The sequence below is a fragment of the Pristiophorus japonicus genome, chromosome 19 (genome assembly GCF_044704955.1).
Source record: "Pristiophorus japonicus isolate sPriJap1 chromosome 19, sPriJap1.hap1, whole genome shotgun sequence".
NCBI classification, from domain to species: Eukaryota; Metazoa; Chordata; class Chondrichthyes; family Pristiophoridae; genus Pristiophorus; species Pristiophorus japonicus.
In genome coordinates this window covers 14,661,137-14,681,227 of record NC_091995.1, presented here as the reverse complement: position 1 = coordinate 14,681,227, position 20,091 = coordinate 14,661,137, and the positions used below count along the sequence as shown (strand labels likewise).

Here is a 20,091-nt window from a genome sequence, read left to right as displayed (position 1 = left end):
TGATAGCATTGAGCAAGTTTCACGTGCAGAATGTGGGGAGGCTCTTCCACTTATTAGTATGGTAGGCAAATCAGACCCTTGGAATAGCACAAATCAAAGGGCATTCAGCCCACCCAGCCTAATCATCCACCTTACAGTGGACTCTGACCTGCTTATGGGTTTAAACTCACTATCACTTACAGTAACGTAGAAACATAGAAAAATAGGTGCAGGCCCTTCGAGCCTGCACCACCATTCAATAAGATCATGGCTGTAGCTCAGTGGGTAGCACTCTCTTGCCTCTGAGTCAGAAGGTTATGGGTTCAGAGTCCCACTCCAGGGACTTGAGCACATAAATCTAGACCGACACTCCAGTGCAGTACTCAGGGAATGCTGAACGCTCGGAGATGCTGTCTTTCAGATGAGGCATTATACCGAGACCTCATCAGTTCTCTCAGATGGACATGAGAAATCCCATGGCACTATTTTGAAGAAGAGCAGAGGAGTTATCCCTAGAGACCTGGCCAATATTTATCCCTCAATCAACATCACAAAAAAAGATTATATGGTCGTTATCACATCGCTGTTTGTGGGAGCTTGGTGTGCGGAAGTTGGCTGCCGCGTTTCCTACATTACAAGAGTGACTACACTTCAAAAAAGTACTTCATTGGCTGTCAAGTGTTTTGGGATGTCCTGGGGTCATGAAAGACTCTGTAGAAATGCAAGTCTTTTTTCACTACTGTTTTTGGAAACATGTTAATGTTCGTATGAAATTGCTCCATGCATGACAATGGTTAACCCATTTAAAGTAAGTGGGTTAGCGAATGTGTTGAAATGGAGCACAGGGGATTTTATACAAACAGTCTAACATACAGGAACGCCAACCCTTTCAGCTTCCAGAAGATAGTTCTTTAGTTTCCATTCTTCTCTCCTGGAAAATTCCCAAAATTGGAACCCCACCACTGATGTTAAACCACAACACGTGCACAATCAATTGAAAAAAGTTTTTTTAAATAAAAGAAACTTAGCAAAATTTGTGCTCGAGTATATGTATCAAAATGCTAAGAATTTCCCCATGAGCTCAATTCTTCTTAAACGCAGTTCTGTTTATGAGGTCAGTAACGTCAGACACAGCAGGTGTTCCACCCACTGATTACAGAGGAACCGTCAAGAGGCAGAGAATCAACTGTTCATGCACCCACACTTCAGCGGTGCTGACTTGCTTTGACCTGGACCCAGTACTCGTGCCTGGACCCAGTACCATGACCTGAACCTAATAGTGTCATCAGGATCTGTGACTGTAAAAAGAACATAAGAACATAAGAAATAGGAGCAGGAGTAGGCCATTCGGTCCTTCGAGCCTGCTCCGCCATTCAATGAGATCATGGTTAATCTTCTACCTTAACTCCACTTTCCTGCACTATCCCCATATCTCTTGATTCCCTTAATATCCAAAAATCCATCGATCTCAGTCTTTAATATACTCAAAGACTGAGCCTCCACAGCCTTCTGGGGTAGAGAATTCCAAAGATTCCCCATCCTCTGAGTGAAGAAGTTTCTTCCCATCTCAGTCCTAAATGGCCGACCCCTTATTCTGAGACTGTGACCCCTGGTTCTAGACTCCTCAGCCAGAGAAAACATCCTACCTGCATCTACCCTGTCAAGCCCTGTAAGAATTTTGTAGGTTTCAATGAGATCATCTCTCATTCTTCTAAACTCTAGAGAATATAGGCCTCGTCTACTCAATCTCTCCCACAGGACAATCCCACCATCCCAGGAATCAGTGGGATGGTGGGATTGCACTCCCTCAATGGCAAGTATATCCTTCCTTAGGTAAGGAGACCAAAACTGTACACAGTGCTCCAGGTGAGATCTCACCAGGGCCCTAAATAATTGCAGTAAGACGTCTTTACTCTTATACTCAAATCCTCTTGTAATAAAGACCAACATACCATTTGCTTTCTTAATTGCTTGCTGTACCTGCATGTTAACTTTCACTGATTCGTGTACAAGGACACCCAGGTCCCTCTGAACAACAACATTTCCCAATCTCTCTCCATTTAAAAAATGGTGAAAGATTTTCCAACCAAAGTGGATAACTTCACATTTCTCCACATTATATTCCATTTTCCATGTTCTTGCCCACTCACTTAGCCTGTCTATATCACCTTGAAGTCACTTTGCATCCTCTTCACAACTTACAGTCCCATCTAGCTTTGTATCATCAGCAAACTTGATATATTACATTTGATCCCCTCATCCAAATCATTGATATAGATTGTTAATAGCTGAGGCCCAAGCACCGATCCTTGTGGTATCCCACTAGTTACAGCCTGCCAACCCGAAAATGACCTGTTTATTCCTACTCTCTGTTTTCTGTCCAATCCTCAATCCATGCTAGTATATTACCCCAAGAGGGAGAGAGAAAACAGGGAATTATAGACCGGTCAGCCTGACATCGGTAGTGGGTAAAATGATGGAATCAATTATTAAGGATGTCATAGCAGCGCATTTGCAAAGAGGTGACATGATAGGTCCAAGTCAGCATGGATTTGTGAAAGGGAAATCATGCTTCATGCTTGACAAATCTTCTGGAATTTTTTGAGCATGTTTCCGGTAGAGTGAACCAGTTGATGTGGTGTATTTGGACTTTCAGAAGGCTTTCGACAAGGTCCCACACAAGAGATTAGTGTGCAAAGTTAAAGCACATGGGATTGGGGGTAGTGTGCTAATGTGGATTGAGAACTGGTTGTCAGACAGGAAGCAAAGAGTAGGAGTAAATGGGGACTTTTCAGAATGGCAGGCAGTGACTAGTGGGGTACCGCAAGGTTCTGTGCTGGGGCCCCAGCTGTTTACATTGTACATTAATGATTTAGATGAGGGGATTAAATGTAGTATCTCCAAATTTGCGGATGACACTAAGTTGGGTGGCAGTGTGAGCTGCGAGGAGGATGCTATGAGGCTGCAGAGTGACTTGGATAGGTTAGGTGAGTGGGCAAATGCATGACAGATGAAGTATAATGTGGATAAATGTGAGGTTATCCACTTTGGTGGTAAAAACAGAGACACAGACTATTATCTGAATGGTGACAGATTAGGAAAAGGGGAGGTGCAACGAGACCTGGGTGTCATGGTACATCAGTCATTGAAGGTTGGCATGCAGGTAAAGCAGGCGGTTAAGAAAGCAAATGGCATGTTGGCCTTCATAGCGAGGGGATTTGAGTACAGGGGCAGGGAGGTGTTACTACAGTTGTACAGGGCCTTGGTGAGGCCACACCTGGAGTATTGTGTACAGTTTTGGTCTCTTAACTTGAGGAAGGACATTCTTGCTATTGAGGGAGTGCAGCGAAGGTTCACCAGACTGATTCCCGGGATGGCGGGACTGACATATCAAGAAAGATTGGATCAACTGGGCTTGTATTCACTGGAGTTCAGAAGAATGAGAGGGGGTCTCATAGAAACATTTAAAATTCTGATGGGATTAGACAGGTTAGATGCAGGAAGAATGTTCCCAATGTTGGGGAAGTCCAGAACCAGGGGTCACAGTTTAAGGATAAGGGGTAAGCCATTTAGGACCGAGATGAGGAGAAACTTCTTCACCCAGAGAATGGTGAACCCTGTGGAATTCTCTACCACAGAAAGTTGTTGAGGCCAATTCACTAAATATATTCAAAAAGGAGTTAGATGTAGTTCTTACTACGAAGGGAATCAAGGGGTATGGCAAGAAAGCAGGAATGGGGTACTGAAGTTGCATGTTCAGCCATGAACTCATTGAATGGTGGTGCAGGCTCGAAGGGCTGAATGGCCTACTCCTGCACCTATTTTCTATGTTTCTATGTTTCAATCCCATGAGCCCTAATTTTGTTCAATAACCTCTTGATCGATAATCTTGATGATAGTCTGTGACCTGCACCCAAGGCTGTGACCTGGATCCACAACCGTGACCTGGAAGCATCTTCTTCTGACCCTGGCACTCTACTGTTACCTGGACCCACTACTGTGACCCAGATCCTGTACAGGTTGAACCTCCCTTATCCAGAACTCCCTTATCCAGAAACACCCCTTGTCAGGAACTATTCCCGGCCACCAGGTGGCGCATGAGCAGAACTTCCTCACTGCTCACTCCTGCAATCGCTGGCCTGACCCCGTGATCCACCGTGCCCCACCCCCACCCAATGATCTCTCTGCCTCACTCCCAGCCCCAAGCCAGTCAGCCCTGATACCCCCTTGCTCAGTAACTGTACCATCCAATTTAACGTGACCACCCCTCGTCCGGAAAAATCCCTTATCCAGAACAGGCCAGGTCCCGAGGGTTTCGGATAAGGGGAGGTTCAACCTGTTCTGTGAATGTGACACCGACCCTGACGCTCCCCTATGACCCGATCCCTCCACAATGACCTAGACCCACGAGTGTAACCTTGGATGTTCTGATCCAAACTTACTGCGGTGCAGCTTGTTCTCCCGCAGTGCTGGCCTCTCCAAACTGGCAGTTTAACAGTTTCCAGAAAGGAAAGAGTTAACTGACACATGAAATTATGTAAAGTTGATCAATAGGTCGCCATGGCTGCTAAGTACCTGGTTAGAGGTGGCAACCATTCAAGTCTTGACACGCACGAAGCATGCAGCAGGAGATTGGAGGGAGTTGTATTGTCCCGATGACTGCTGCAGGAGAGTTTTCACCAAGCGGAGAAAGACACTAAGGAAACAACTTGAAAAGCACTTCTAATTGCGGCCTCTCTTTTCAGTTGGCACCTTCGACAGTGCAGCAGCTCCTCAGCGTTGCACTGGGAGTGTCAGCCTAAATTATTTGCCCAAATCTCTGGAGTTGCTCTTGAACACATGTCTGCTGACTCAGAGACAAGAGTGCTACCACCCTGCCACGACTGACACATTTATTCTTACCTCCCAACCAATTCTAACCTTTTACACAAGGCTGCCTCTAGTTCCTTGCACTTTCAATTTTGCTGTTACTCTCTTGTGTGGAACCATATTAAATGCCTTCTGAAAGTCCATATAGATAACACCAATCGACACTCCCCATCCACCACGTTAGTGACCTCCTCGAAGAATTTAACTAGGTTATTCATGTTATGTCTTGAATAAAGAGTCAGACTAGATACTGCAAGCTCAAAATAAGGTGTGACCGCAATCCTTTATTACAGATCTCAGAGCGCCTCTCCGGCCTGTGAGGCCTCCTTCTGTACAGGTGCTCCCAAGGGACTGTGGGATCCCTTGGGACTCCAGGGGATAAGCTCTCTGGTGGTTAGACATGGTATTTACAGGTTTACTTACATAGCAATTCAGACATGACTTACCCTTCGCAAATACATGCTGACTCTCAGATTAGTTCACTTTTGTCCAAGCTCTCAGTCACTCTGTCCCGGATGACAGATTCTAGTGAGTCGCCCACAACTTATGTCGGACTGACAATGACAGGCCTGTCGTTACCTGGTTTCTGATGCCCACCCTTCTTAAGTAATGGTGAGATAGTTGCAATTTTTGAATCCAACCACACAATTCCCAAATGAAGAGAGCTTTGGAAGATTACATGCAATTTCTTCACCAACTTTAAAAAAAAAACTGATATTAAATCCAGTAAGTTCTTCCCCTTGATTTATTTTAGTTTCTCTGCTACTATTTGAATTTTGTCCTCGTCCTCTACGTATTGCACAACTCCGCCATATTCTTATTGTCGATGACAGTACCACCCGTGTCTATCTTTAATGGGACCACATTTCCCTTTAGCCACTCTCTTTCTCTTCATATAGTTATAAAAACGTTTACTGCTTGCTCTGTTAGATCTTGCAAGTTCATTTTTTTCGTATTCCTTCTTGCAGCTCTTAATACTTACTTTGTGTGCCTTTATTGCTTTTTATAGCTCCCCCAGTCTGCTCGCTTTCCACTTCACTATACATTTGTGCAAGCCTCATTGAGCTTTATACTGTCTCTTTGCTTGTTTGTTGACTGGTTGCCTAACGACAACAGTGGAGCTTTTGCCGGTAGGGGTGCGCACTGATCTGACACTAAGTAGTTCTCTGACTCCCTCCCTGTTTATCTTTCGGTTTACCTGTTAATAATTCAGCCCAGTGTATTGTGATCAGTTTATGTCTCATTCTTTTAAAGTCAGCCTTGCATAAGTTTAAAACTTCAGTTTGTGACCCTCCCTCCTCCCTCTCAACCGTGGTCTCAATTTCAATCATGTTACTAACTCTAAACCTAGCTGCAGCATCACAGTCCTGTTACTGGACTAATAATCCAGAAAGCTTAATCCAGAGATATGAGTTCAAATCCCACCATCTATATTTAAATTCAGTTAATTAAATAAATCTGGAATTGAAAAGCTATTATCAGTAATGGTGACCATGAAACTATCGGATTGTCGTAAAAACCCATCTGCTTCACTAATGTATTTTCGGAAAGGAAACCTGGCGTCCTTACCCAGTCTGGCCTACATGTGACTCCAGGCCCTCAGAAATGTGGTTGACTCTTAACCTCCCTGTGAAGTGGCCGAGCGAGCCACTCACGATTGGGCAATAAATGCTGGCCTTGCTGGCGACGCCCACATCCCGAGAATGAATAAAGAAAAAAAAAACACTTGGGGCTTTCCAAATTTATCCTTGGTTCTTTGAAATCCCCATTAAAATAGCTTTCTGGTCATCAGAAACCTTACTGTTCTCTTCATCGAGCATATCCTTCTTATGATAAGGTGATGTAGCAGACCCATTTTTGTCTTACGCTTAAGAGACGTTCAGTGACAGGAGTTTATTGTTAGCTTTGTCCCTGATGCCTTACTACCCTTTCAATCCCCTTAATAAGCCTGAATGCTATGGTCGGCCCTGGTTCAGCGGGAAACACTCTTCACCTCTGAGTCAGAAGGTTGTGATTTGAGTCCCACTCCTCGAGTACATAATCCATCTGATACTCCGGGTGCAGGGCTCAGGGAGCGCTGTACTGTCGGAGGTACTGTCTTTTGCATTAGACTTTAAACTGATGGGTGGAGGCTCGTGTGCAGCTTAAATGCCAACATAGACTAGTTGAGCCGACTGGCCTGTTTCTGCGCAGCAGACTCATTACAACTGCTCTGTCAGGTGGATGAAAAAGATCACAAGGTACTATTTTGAAGAACAGGGGAGTTTTCCTGGTATCCTGACCCTTGCATTACATTCCCACATTACAACAGTGACTACACTCCAAAAGTACTTAATTAGCTGTAAAGCTCTTTGAGACGTCTCGTGGTCCTGAAAGGCACGATATAAATGCAAGTCTTCCTTTCCTTCCAGATTATCTGGTCATTTATCTTATTGCTGTTTGTTGGACCTTGCTGCATTCACTTTGGCTGCTGCGTTTGCTACATTACAAAGGTGACTACACTTAAAAAAGTACCTCATTATCTGTAAAGAGCTTTAGGATGCCTTGAGGCTGTGAAAGGCACACTATAAATGCAAGTTCAATGCTGTATCTGTTACCAAACTCTGGAGTTAGCCATTTAAATTCCTTTAACCCAATGCTACAGGTGACATTGTTCCTGGCACGATATTGGAAATGTTATGTGTGCAATAAAGGTTCAAACTGAGTACTGATTAACTAAGCAAGGTACAACCTTGGTTCTGCTTTATTTAGGCCCAAAGTGCCTGACTCTCAAAATGGCTGGCCTTTTATACCTGAGCAGCACCATGTGCATGCTGCTCAGTGGTCTCCAACAATGACGCCATCTGGTGGCTACAAACAGCATGTGCATACATGACAGGAAAAAACATGTTTAATTCCCCCAGTATTACAGAATGAAACAGTACAGCAGGAGGACATTCGGCCTATTGTCCCTGTGCCACCACTTTGGTAGAGCTATCTAATAAATCCCACTCCCCCTGCTCTTTCCCCACAGACCTGTAAAATAAAAATGTTCTTTTTATTCTCCCTTCAAGTATCATTCATAATAAAATAATTCCAATTGATTTGAGGCAATAAAAGAACAAACATGTGGCCTACTCATTATTCTAAGGCTCAGTGGGTAGCACCCTCGCCCCTGAGTCAGAAGGTTGTGGGTTCAAGTCCCACTCCAGAGACTTGAGCACAAAAATCAAGGCTGACATTCCCAGTGCAGTGCTGAGGGAGCGCTGCATTGTCGGAGGTACCGCCTTTCGGAGGAGATGTTAAACTGAGGCCCCGCCCGCTCTCTCAGGCGGCATTATTTTAAAGACGAGCAGGGGCAGTTCTCCCCAGTATCCTGGGCCCAATATCTATCCCTCGACCGACAACACTTAAAAAAACCCCAGATGATCTGATCATTATCGCATTTGTTGTTTGTGGGCGTTTGCTGTGCGCAAATTGCCTGCTGCGTTTCCTACATTACATCAGTGACTATGCTTCAAAAATAGTACTTTGTTGGCTGTAAAGCACTTTGGGACATGCGGTAGTCATGAAAGACGCGATGTAGGTGCAAGTAAGGAAGTTATGATGGACTTTTAGAAAACATTTGTTCGGCCATAACTGGAGTATTGTGTCCAATTCTGGGCACCGCAGTTTCGGAAGGATGTGAAGGTGTTAGAGAGGGTGCAGAAAAGATTTACATAAATGGTTCCAGGGATAAGGGACTTCAGTTATGTGAATAGACTAGTGAAGCTGGGATTGTTCTCCTCAGAGCAGAGTAGGTTGAGAGGAGATTTGATAGCGATTTTTGAAATCATGAGGGGTTGAGACAGAGCAGAGATAAACTGTTCCCAATGGCGGAGGAGTCGCGAACCAGAGGACACTGGTTCAAGGTGATTGGCAGAAGAACCAAAGGCGACATGAGGAAAAACGTTTTAATGTAGCGAGTGGTTATGATCTGGAATGCACTGCCTGAAAGGGTGGTGGAGGCAGATTCAATTGTATAAAAACATTTAAGATTCTGAGGGGGCTGGACAGGGTAGATACAGAGAGAATGCTTCCCCTCATAGAGGAATGTAGAACTCGGGGGCATATTTTGACAATATGGGGTCGCCCATTTAAAACGGAGATGAGGAGGAATTTCTTCTCTCAGAAAGTCGTTAATCTTTGGAATTCTCTACCTCAGAGAGCGGTGGAGGCTGGGTCATTGAATATATTTAAGGTGGGGATAGATAGATTTTTGAGCGACAAGGGAGTCAAGCGTTCTGGGGAGCAGGCGGAGAAGTGGAATTGAGGCCAAGATCAGATCAGCCATGATCTTATTGAATGCCGGAGCAGGCTCGAGGGGCCAAATGGCTCACTGCTGCTCCTGTTTCTTATGTTCATATGTGGCTTTCAAAAAGTACTTGGATAAGTACCCGAAGGAAAATAGTAATTTGCAGGGCTATGGTGAAAGGGCGCGGGAGTGGGACCAGCTGAGGTGCACTTGCAGAGAGCAGGCACGGGCTCGATGGGCCAAATGGCCTCCCACTGTGTTGTAACCATTGTATGATTCTCCGTCATCATCATAGGCAGTCCCTCGAAATCGAGGAAGACTCGCTTCCACTCTAAAAGTGCGTTCTCAGGTGACTGTACAGTCCAATGCGGGAATTGGACAGGTGGGACAGGTCACAGTGGTTGAAGGAAAGGGTGGGTGAGGAGTCTGGTTTGCTGCACGCTCCTTCCACTGTCTGCGCTTTGTTTCTGCATGCTCTCGGCAACGAGACTCGAGGTGCTCAGCATCCTCACGGATGCTCTTCCTCCACTTTGGTAACGGTCTGGGGCCAGGGACTCCCAGGTGCCGGTGGAGATGTTGCACTTTATCAAGGAGGCTTTGAGGGTGTCCGTGAAATGTCTCCTCTGCCCACCTGGAGCTCGCTTACCAAGTCAACAAGGGCCACAATGCAACATAATTCTAAAAGGACAAAGAGTGTTAAAAAAACAAGCGTGAAGGCTCTGAGTCTCAATACGAGGAGTTTTCGTAATAAGGTGGATGAATTGACTGCGCAGATAGCTGTTAACGGATATGATGTAATTGGGATTACGGAGACATGGCTCCAGGGTAACCAAGGCTGGGAACTCAACATCCAGGGGTATTCAATATTCAGGAAGGGCAGACAGGAAGGAAAAGGAGGTGGGGTAGCATTAATGGTTAAAGAGGAGGTTAACACAATAGTAAGGAAGGACATTAGCGTGGATGATGTGGAATCTATATGGGTAGAGCTGCGAAACACCAAAGGGCAGAAAACGTTAGTGGGAGTTGCGTACAGACCACCAAACAGTAGTAGTGAGGTTGGGGACAGCATCAAACAGGAAATTAGGGACGCGTGCAATAAGGGTACAGCAGTTATCATGCGTGACTTTAACCTACATATTGATTGGGCTAACCAAACTGCTAGCAATACTGTGGAGGAGGATTTCGTGGAGTGTATAAGGGATGGTTTTCTAGAACAATATGTCGAGGAACCAACTAGAGAGCAGGCCATCCTCGACTGGGTTTTGTGTAACGAGAGAGGATTAATTAGCAATCTGGTCATGCGTGGCCCCTTGGGGAAGAGTGACCATAATATGGTAGAATTCTTCATTAAGATGGAGAGCGACACAGTTAATTCAGAGATTAGGGTCCTGAACTTAAAGAAAGGAAACTTCGATGGTATGAGACGTGATTTGGCTAGGATAGACTGGCGAATGATACTTAAAGGGTTGATGGTGGATAGGCAATGGCAGATATTTAAAGATCACATGGTTGAATTACAACTATTGTACATCCCTGTCTGGCGTAAAAATAAAACAGGAAAGGTGGCTAACCGTGGCTAACAAGGGAAATTAGGGATAGTGTTAAATCCAAGGAATAGGCATATAAATTGGCCAGAAAAAGCAGCAAACCTGAGGACTAGGAGAAATTTAGAATTCAGCAGAGGAGGACTAAGGGTTTAATTAGAAGGGGGAAAATAGAGTATGAGAGTAAGCTTGCAGGGAACATAAAAACTGACTGGAAAAGCTTCTATAGATATGTGAAGAGAAAAAGATTAGTGAAGACTAATGTTGGTCCCTTGCAGTCAGAATCAGGTGAATACACAATGGGGAACAAAGAAATGGCAGACCAATTGAACAAATATTTTGGTTCTGTCTTCACTAAGGAAGACACGATTAACCTCCCGAAAATACTAGGGGACCGAGGGTCTAGCGGGAAGGAGGAACTGAGGGAAATCCTTATTAGTCAGGAAATGGTGTTTGGGAAACAGATGGGACTGAAGGCCGATAAATCCCCAGGGCCTGATAATCTGCATACCAGAGTACTTAAGGAAGTGGCCCTAGAAATAGTGGATGCATTGGTGGTCATTTTCCAAAATTCCATGGACTCTGGATCAGTACCTATGGATTGGAGGGTAGCTAATGTAACTCCACTTTTTAAAAAAGGGAGGGAGAAAACAGGAATTATAGACTGGTTAGCCTGACATCGGTGGTGAGGAAAATGCTGGAATCAGTTATTAAAGATGTAATAGCAGCGCATTTGGAAAGCAGTGACAGGATCGGTCCAAGTCAGCATGGATTTATGAAAGGGAAATTATGCTTGACAAATCTTCTAGAGTTTTTTGAGGATGTAACTAGTAGAGTGGATAAAGGAGAACCAGTGGATGTGGTGTATTTGGACTTTCAAAAGGCTTTTGACAAGGTCCCATACAAGAAATTAGTGTACAAAATTAAGGCACATGGTATTGGGGGTAATGTATTGATGTGGATAGAGAACTGGATGGCAGACAGGAAGCAAAGAATGCGAATAACCGGGTCCTTTTCAGAATGGCAGGCAGTGACTAGTGGGGTACCCCGCAAGGTTCAGTGCTGGGACCCCAGCTATTTACAGTATACATTAATGATTTAGATGAAGGAATTGAGTGTAATATCTCCAAGTTTGCAGATGACACTAAGCTGGGTGGCAGTGCGAGCTGCGAGGAGGATGCTAAGAGGCTGCAGGATGACTTGGACAGGTTAGGTGAATGGGCAAATGCATGGCAGATGCAGTATAATGTGGATAAAACAGGAAGGCAGATTATTATCTGAATGGTGACAGATTAGTAAAATGGGAGGTGCAACGAGACCTTGGTGTCATGGTACATCAGTCACTGAAGGTAGGCATGCAGGTACAGCAGGTAGTAAAGAAAGCAAATGGCATGCTGGCCTTCATAGCGAGAAGATTTGAGTATAGGAGCAGGGAGATCTTACTGCAATTGTACAGGGCCTTGGTGAGACCACACCTTGAGTATTGTGTGCAGTTTTGGACTCCTAATCTGAGGAAGAACGTGCTTGCTATTGAGGGAGTGCAGCGAAGGTTCACCTGACTAATTGCCAGGATGGCAGGACTGACATATGAAGAAGGACTGGATCAGCTAGGCCTATACTCACTGGAATTTAGAGGAATGAGAGGGGATCTCATTAAAACATATAAAATTATACCGGGACTAGACAGGTTAGATGCAGGAAGAATGTTCCCGATGTTGGGGAAGTCCAGAACGAGAGGTCACAGTGTAAGGATAAGGAGTAAGCCATACAGGACCGAGATGAGGAGAAACTTTTTCAACCAGAGAGTGGTGAACCTGTGGAATTCTCTACCACAGAAAGTTGTTGAGTCCAGTTCGTTGGATGTATTCAAGCGGGAGTTAGATGTGGCCCTTACGGCTAAGGGGATCAGGGGTATGGAGAGAAGGCGGGAGTGGGGTACTGATGATGCATGATCAGCCATGATCATATTGAATGGCGGTGCAGGCTCGAAGGGCCGAATGGCCTGCTCCTGCACCTATTTTCTATGTTTCTATGTCTATGTTACCGTGTCGGAGCTCCGAGTAGAGCGCTTGCTTTGGGAGTCTCGTATCGGACGATGTGGCCCGCCCAACGGAGCTGGTCTAGTGTGGTCAGTGCTTCGATGCTGGAGATGTTGGCCTGAGCAAGAACACTGATGTTGGTGTGTCTATCCTCCCAGTGGATTTGCAGGATCTTGCGGAGATAGTGCTGGTCGTACTTCTCCAGCGCTTTGAGGTGTCTACTGTATATGGTCCACGTCTCTGAGCCATATAAGAGAGCGGGTATTACTACTGCCCTGTAGACCATAAACTTGGTGCCAGATTTGAGGTCTTGGTCTTCAAACTCTCTCTTTCTCAGGCGACCGAAGGCTGCGCTGGCACACTGGAGGCGGTGTTGGACCTCGTAGTCGATGACTGCCCTTGCTGTTTGTAGGCTCCCGAGTTATGGAAAATGATCCATGTTCTCCAAGGCCATGCCGTTGTTTTTAATGACCAGGGGTCAGTGCTGTGTGGCGGGGTCAGGTTGGTGGAGGTGGAGATAGACAGATTTTTGAAAGATAAGGGAATCAAGCGTTATGGGGAACGGGCAGGGAAGTGGAGCTGAGCCCAAGATCAGATCAGCCATGATCTTATTGAATGGTGGAGCAGGCTTGAGGGGCCAAATGGCATACTCCTATTTCTTGTGTTCTTATGTGGCTTTCAAAAGGGAATTGTTTATGGACCTGAAGGAAAATAATAATTGCAGGGCTACGGGATATTTGAAGGGGACGCTCCACAAATTCTGGTTGCACTTCAGTCCCGCGCTCCTGATCATTGGGCATCCTGCGTGGAGGGGAGCAGGCAGGTCGGAAGGCCTCCTCGTCAGACTGCTCCTGGGTATGGCCAAGGCGGCCATTAACCGGTCCAGGCAGCAGGTGGTCGAGCCCGCATCTCTTCCGCGGTTATGTTCAAGTGCGTGGAGTTGGAGCAGGCGGCGTCCACCAGTACGCTCACGGCCTTCCCCGTGAGGTGGGCGCCGGAGGGACTGGAGTGCATTACCACCATTGACAACCAAATTTTAATTTGACCGTTTTAACTTTAATGTGTCGGTTTTAGTGCCCCTTTAATAAGGGGGCACTGGATTTATTGTTTTACCAAAATAGTTGCAGGGCTACGGAGGAAAAGGGGCGGGGGAGTGGGAGCAGCTTGAGGTGCTCGTGCAGAGAGCAGGCACGGGTTCGACGGGCCGAATGGCCTGCCTCTGCGCTGCAACCATTGTCTGATTGTCCGTATCGAGGTACGGGCGGTCGCGCTTCCTTCTGCGCGCGCGCGCGTGGGCGTGTCCCTCGGGCGCCGCCGTAGTCGGCAGTCGGCGCAACTGCAGCGATGGCGACGGGCCTGCTCCGCTATATCTTTGGACCCAAACTACGCCGCATTCATCGCGGCGCCGACGGCTCGGTAAGCGGCTGCGGCGGATCGTTTCATGCTCTGTAATAGCGGCGGAGGAACTGGGTGCGGAGAAGGAGGTTTTCATTCGGGCTGACGGCGGCGGCGCGGGGGCCAACTCGGGGCTTAGTCCCGCCCCTTCCTGCCCTCGCCGCCCATTGGCTGGCCCCGCCGGCACTGCGTTCGGCGCCCGCGCGCTGATTGGGTAGGGCGGTTGTCAATCAATGGCTCGGTCAGGTTAGGTTTGTTGATGTGCAAAACTCTTCACCCCCCCCCTCTCCCCCCAACCTTGAGTATAGTTAGTGTGACCGACACAGGGCTTGTATTTGGGGAGGGGAGAAATGGGAGCATTTGCACAGTCTGCACTTGAGGGAGGGAGGAGTGTGGATGGGAGAAATTGCAGATGGGCTGCACTTGGGGAATGGGAGCATTTGTTGGGCTGCACTGGGGGGGGGGCAATAGGAGAAATTGCAGAGTTTGCACTGGGAGAATGGGGGAAATTGCAGAATCTGCACTGGGGGGGGGGAATGGGAGAAATTTCAGAGGCGGCAGACTGGGGGGGGGAATGAGAGAAATTGCAGAGGTTGCACTGGGGAGGGGGAATGGGAAACATAGAAAATCGGTGCAGGAGTAGGCCATTCGGCCCTGCGAGCCTGCAACACCATTCAATATGATCATGCACTTCAGTACCCCATTCTTGCTTTCTCTCCATACCCCTTGATCCCTTTAGCCGTAAGGGCCACCTCTAACTCCCTTTTGAATATATCTAACGAACTGGCCTCAACAACTTTCTGTGGTAGAGAATTCCACATGCTCACAACTCTCTGAGTGAAGAAGTTTCTCCTCATCTCGGTCCTAAATGGCTTACCCCTTATCCTTAGACTGTGACTCCTGGTTCTGGACTTCCCCAACATCGGGAACATTCTTCCTGCATCCAACCTGTTCAATCCCATCAAAATTTTATGTTTCTTTGAGATCCCCTCTCATTCTTCTAAAATTCCATTGACTATAAGCCTAATTGATCCAATCTTTCTTCATATGTAAGTCCTGTCATCCCAGGAATCAGTCTGGTGAACCTTCGCTGCATTTCCTCAATAGCAAGATTAGGAGACCAAAACTGTACACAATATTCAAAGTGTGGCCTCACCAAGGCCCTGCTCCTATACTCAAATCCCCTAGTTATGAAGGCCAACGTGCCATTTGCCTTCTTCACCGCCTGCTGTATCTGCATGCCAACTTTCAGTGACTGATGCACCATAACAGCCAGGTCTTCTTGCACCTTCCCCTTTTCCTAATCTGTCACCATTCAGATAATAATCTGCCTTCCTGTTTTTACCATCAAAGTGGATAACCTCACATTTATCTACATTATACCACGTCTGCCATGTATTTGCCCGCTCACCTAACCTGTCCAAGTCACCCTGCAGCCTCTTGGCGTCCACCTCACAATTTACACTACCACCCAGCTTAGTGCCATCTGCAAACTTGGAGATATTACATTCAATTCCTTTGCCTAAATCATAAATGTATATTGTAAATAGCTGGGGTCCCAGCACTGAACCTTGCGGTACCGCACTAGTCACTGCCTGCCATTCTGAACATGAACCTTTTATTCCTACTCTTTGCTTCCTGTCTGCCGACCAGTTCTCTATCCACGTCAATACATTACCCCCAATACCATGTGCTTTAATTTGCACATTAATCTCTTGTGTGGGACCTTGTCAAAGACTTTTGAAAGTCCAAATACACCACATCCACTGGTTCTCTCTTGTCCACTCGACTAATCACAGGCAGTGACTGACAGCAGGAACAGTATCCAAAAGGTTCAAGACAGTGTCTGACCCACTGCACCACCTAGTCCCAGAGGGGGAAAGGACAGGTTGACGCTAGAGTTCTCCTCAACAGTCTTCTCCCTGTGGCCGAGGAGCTCCTCCCGGAGTCACAGTGCGGATTTCGTCCCCTACGGGGCACAACGGACGTGATCTTTGCAACGCGACAGCTGCAGGACAAATGCAGGGAGCAGCGCCAGCCCTTATATATGGCCTTCATCGATCTTACAAAGGCCTTTGACACTCAACTGTGAGGGCTTATGCAGCGTCCTCCTCTGTTTCGGATGCCCCCAAATGTTTATCAACATCCTTCGCCTGCTTCATGACGACATGCAGGCTGTGATCCTTACCAACGGATCCATTACAGACCCAATTCACATCCGGACCGGTGTCAAACAGGGCTGAATCATCGCTCCAACGCTCTTCTCAATCTTTCTCGCCGCCATGCTCCACCTGACAGTCAACAAGCTCCCTGCTGGAGTGGAACTAAACTACAGAACCAGTGGGAAGCTGTTTAACCTACGCCGCCTCCAGACCAGGTCCAAGATCACCCCAGCCTCTGTCGTTGACCCTAAGTCCGCCCGGACGACGCCTGAGTCTGCGCACATTCTGAGGCTGAACTCCAGGCTATAGTCAATGTATTCACTGAGGCATATGAAAGCATGGGCTTTACGCTTAACATCCGTAAGACAAAGGTCCTCCACCAGCCTGTCCCCACCGCACAGCACTGCCTCCAGCCATCAAGATTCACGGCGCGGCCCTCGACAACGTGGACCATTTCCCATATCTCGGGAGCCTCTTTATCAGCAAAGGCAGACATTGAGGCGGTGATTCAGGATTGCCTCCAGTGCAGCCTTCGGCCGACTGAGGAAAAGAGTGTTTGAAGACCTGGCCATCAAATCTACCACCAAGCTCATGGTCTATAGGGCTTATAGTAATACCCGCCCTCCTGTATGGATCTGAGACACGGACGATGTATAGAAGGCACCTCAAGTCGCTGGAAATATATCACCAACGATGTCTCCGCAAGATCCTGCAAATCCCCTGGGAGGACAGGCCCACCAACATCAGTGTCCTCGACCAGGCCAAGATCCCCAGTATTGAAGCACTGACCACACTCGATCAGCTTCGCTGGGCAGGCCACATAGTTCGCATGCCAGAAACGAGACTCCCTAAGCAAATGCTTTATGCGGAGCTCCGTCATGGTAAACGAGCCAAAGGTGGGCAGTGGAAGCGTTACAAGGACACCCTCAAAGCATCCCTGGTAAAGTGCGACATCACCACTGACACCTGGGAGACCCTGGCCGAAGACCGCCCACCTCTTCAAGTCTCAACGTGAAGAGGTCAAGCGCAGACAGCGGAAGGAGCGCGCGGCAAACCAGCTCCACCCACCCCTTCCCTCGACGAATGTCTGTCCCACCTGTGAAAAGGTCTGTGGCTTTGGTATTGGACTGTTCAGCCACCAGAGAACTCACTTTGGGAGTGGAAGCAAGTCTTCCTCGATTCCGAGAGACTGCCTATGAAGATGATGATGATCCGTTAACAGCTATCTGCGAAGTTAATTCATCCATCTTCTTATGAATGCTTCTCGCATTGAGACACAGAGCCTTCAGGCTTGTTTTTTTTATAAACACTTTGTCCTTTTTAGAATTATGTTGTAATGTAGCCCTTTTTGATTTTTGCCTTTGATTTTTCTGCCCTCCACTTCTACTTTTCTCCTTCCTACCTTTTGCTTCTGACCCCATTTTACTTCCCTCTGTCTCCCTGCATAGATTCCCATCCCGCTGCCATATTAGTTTAAATCCTCCCCGATAGCACGAGCAAACACTCCCCCTCGGACATCGGTTCCAGTCCTGCCCAGGTGCAGACTGTACAGTGTGTACTGGTCCCACCTCCCCCAGAACCGGTTCCAATGTCCCAGGAATTTGAATCCCTCTCTCTTGCACCATTCCTCAAGCCACCTATTCATCCTAACTACCCTGCTATTTCTACTCTGACTAGCACGTGGCATTGGTAGCAATCCTGAGATTACTACCTATTGAGGTCCTACTTTTTAATTTAAATCCTAGCTCCCTAAATTCAGCTTGTAGGTTGCACTGGAGGAATGGGAGAAATTGCAGAGGGTTGCACTGGGTGGGGTGGCGGAGGGGGGAGAATTTGCAGTCTGCACTGGTGGGAGAATTTGCAGTCTGCACTGGTGGGAATGAGAGAAATTGCAGAAATTCAGCACCGGGGGAATGAGAAAAATTGCAGAGGTTGTTCTGGGAATGGGAGAATTTGCAGAGGTTGCACTGGGGAGATGGGAGAAATTGCAGAGGGTTGCACTGAGGGGGATGGGAGAAGTTGCAGAGGGTTGCACTGGGGGGATGGGAGAAATTGCAGAGGGTTGCACTGAGGGGGATGGGAGAAGTTGCAGAGGGTTGCACTGGGGGGATGGGAGAAGTTGCAGAGGGTTGCACTGGGGGGATGGGAGAAGTTGCAGAGGGTTGCACTGGGGCGGGTGGGAGAAATTGCAGAGGGTTGCACTGGGGGAGGGGATGGGAGAAATTGCACAGGGTCTGCACAGGGGTGCGAGGAGGGGGCAGGCAGAGGACCTAAACTCTGGGAATGAGAAGCTGCAGTGGAGGAATGAGAGAAGCTGCAATGGGGCAGAGCTTAAAAAGTGCGGAGTTCACTATCTGTGTCACCAAAAAATTAAAACCCAAGCAACCTATTCAGTTTTGTTGTAAAATAAGACACCCCGGTGTTTCAACAGGCTCCGAATTTTCCCTTTAATGTTTTGTGTATTTGAAACAATGCAAAAAAAAATGAAACAAAATGCTAGTACGCTCCAGATCTGTCTGAGGAAAGTTAGATAAATGTATTTTTGTAAATGTGGCCCATGCTTCTGTTTTTTTTTGCTGTCACTGTATGTGGCTGTTGCACTCTGCACTAGAATCCATTTTTAGATTGTTAATGTTTGGCAATTAATCATATTCCTATTTCAGGAACCCAGTGTCAGCTGTGGCTCAGTGGGTAGCACTCTCGCCTCTGGGTCGGAAGGTTGTGGGTTCAAGTCCCCATTCCAGAGACTCGAGCACAAAAATTCAGGCTGACACTCCCAGTGCAGTCCTGAGGGAGCGCAGCACTGTCGGAGGTGCCGTCTTTCAGATGAGACGTTAAACCGAGGCTCCATCTGCTCTCCCAGGTGGATGTATATTTATCCTTCGACCAACTCCCAAAAACCATTACTTGACGAGCTGGTCATTATCACATTGCTGTTTGTGGGAGCTTGCTGTGTGCAAATTGGCTGTCGTGTTTCCTACATTACGAGTTAACAGTGACTACACTTCAAAACCTCAAATGGCTGTCATTCGGCTTTGGACTGTTCTGAGGCAGAGCAAGCTTTTTTTTTTTGGGTCAGGTATAGTATGGGTTCAATACAGAGTAAAGCCCCAGTAATGTCCCTCACCCCCAACCACAGAAGAGCGCTGCCTACAGCACCACTGGGAAATGTTTGTTTCCCCATCCTGTGTTCTCTGTTCTAAGAATGTGGCACCAAGTTTTGATGTTCTGGGGGACATTTTCTGCAGTGAATCCATCCACACTGCTGATTGAAGTTACCTGTACCTCAAAATGATTTCACGTATCTCTTTTTTTATTCGTTCCTGGGATGTGAGCGCCGCTGGCAAGACCAGCATTTATTGTCCATCCCTAATTGCCCTCGAGAAGATGATGGTGAGCCGCCTTCTCCTCGAATCGTTGCAGTCCGTGTGGTGAAGGTACGACCACAGTGCAGTTAGGGAGGGAGTTCCAGGATTTTGATCCAGTGATGTTGAAGGAACGACGATATATTTCCAAGTCAGGATGGTGTGTAACTTGGAGGGGAACGTGGAGGTGGTGATGTTCCCATGCGCCTGCTGCCCTTGTCCTTCTAGGTGGTAGAGGTCGCGGGTTTGGGAGGTGCTGCCGAAGAAGCCTTGGCGAGTTGCTGCAGTGCATCTTGTAGATGGGACACACTGCAGCCACGGTGCGCTGGTGATGGAGGGAGTGAATGTTGAAGGTGGTGGATGGGGTGCCAATCAAGCGGGCTGCTTTGTCCTGGATGGTGTCGAGCTTCTTGAGTGTTGTTGGAACTGCGCTCATCCAGGCAAGTGGAGAGTATTCCATCACAC

The 20,091-nt window shown here is 47.3% G+C and overlaps 1 protein-coding gene across 1 annotated transcript in view; it reads left to right on the top strand.

Moving 5' to 3' along the window:
- Nucleotides 1–14,020: 14,020 nt before the first annotated feature.
- Nucleotides 14,021–20,091, top strand: part of abhd16a (abhydrolase domain containing 16A, phospholipase) — an 85,791-nt gene continuing 79,720 nt past the window's right edge. Inside the window, exon 1 of the mRNA XM_070861288.1 lies at nt 14,021–14,120. Within this exon, the coding sequence (XP_070717389.1) occupies nt 14,049–14,120 (72 nt within the window). The 5' untranslated portion in view covers nt 14,021–14,048. The remainder of the gene's footprint in view (nt 14,121–20,091) is intronic.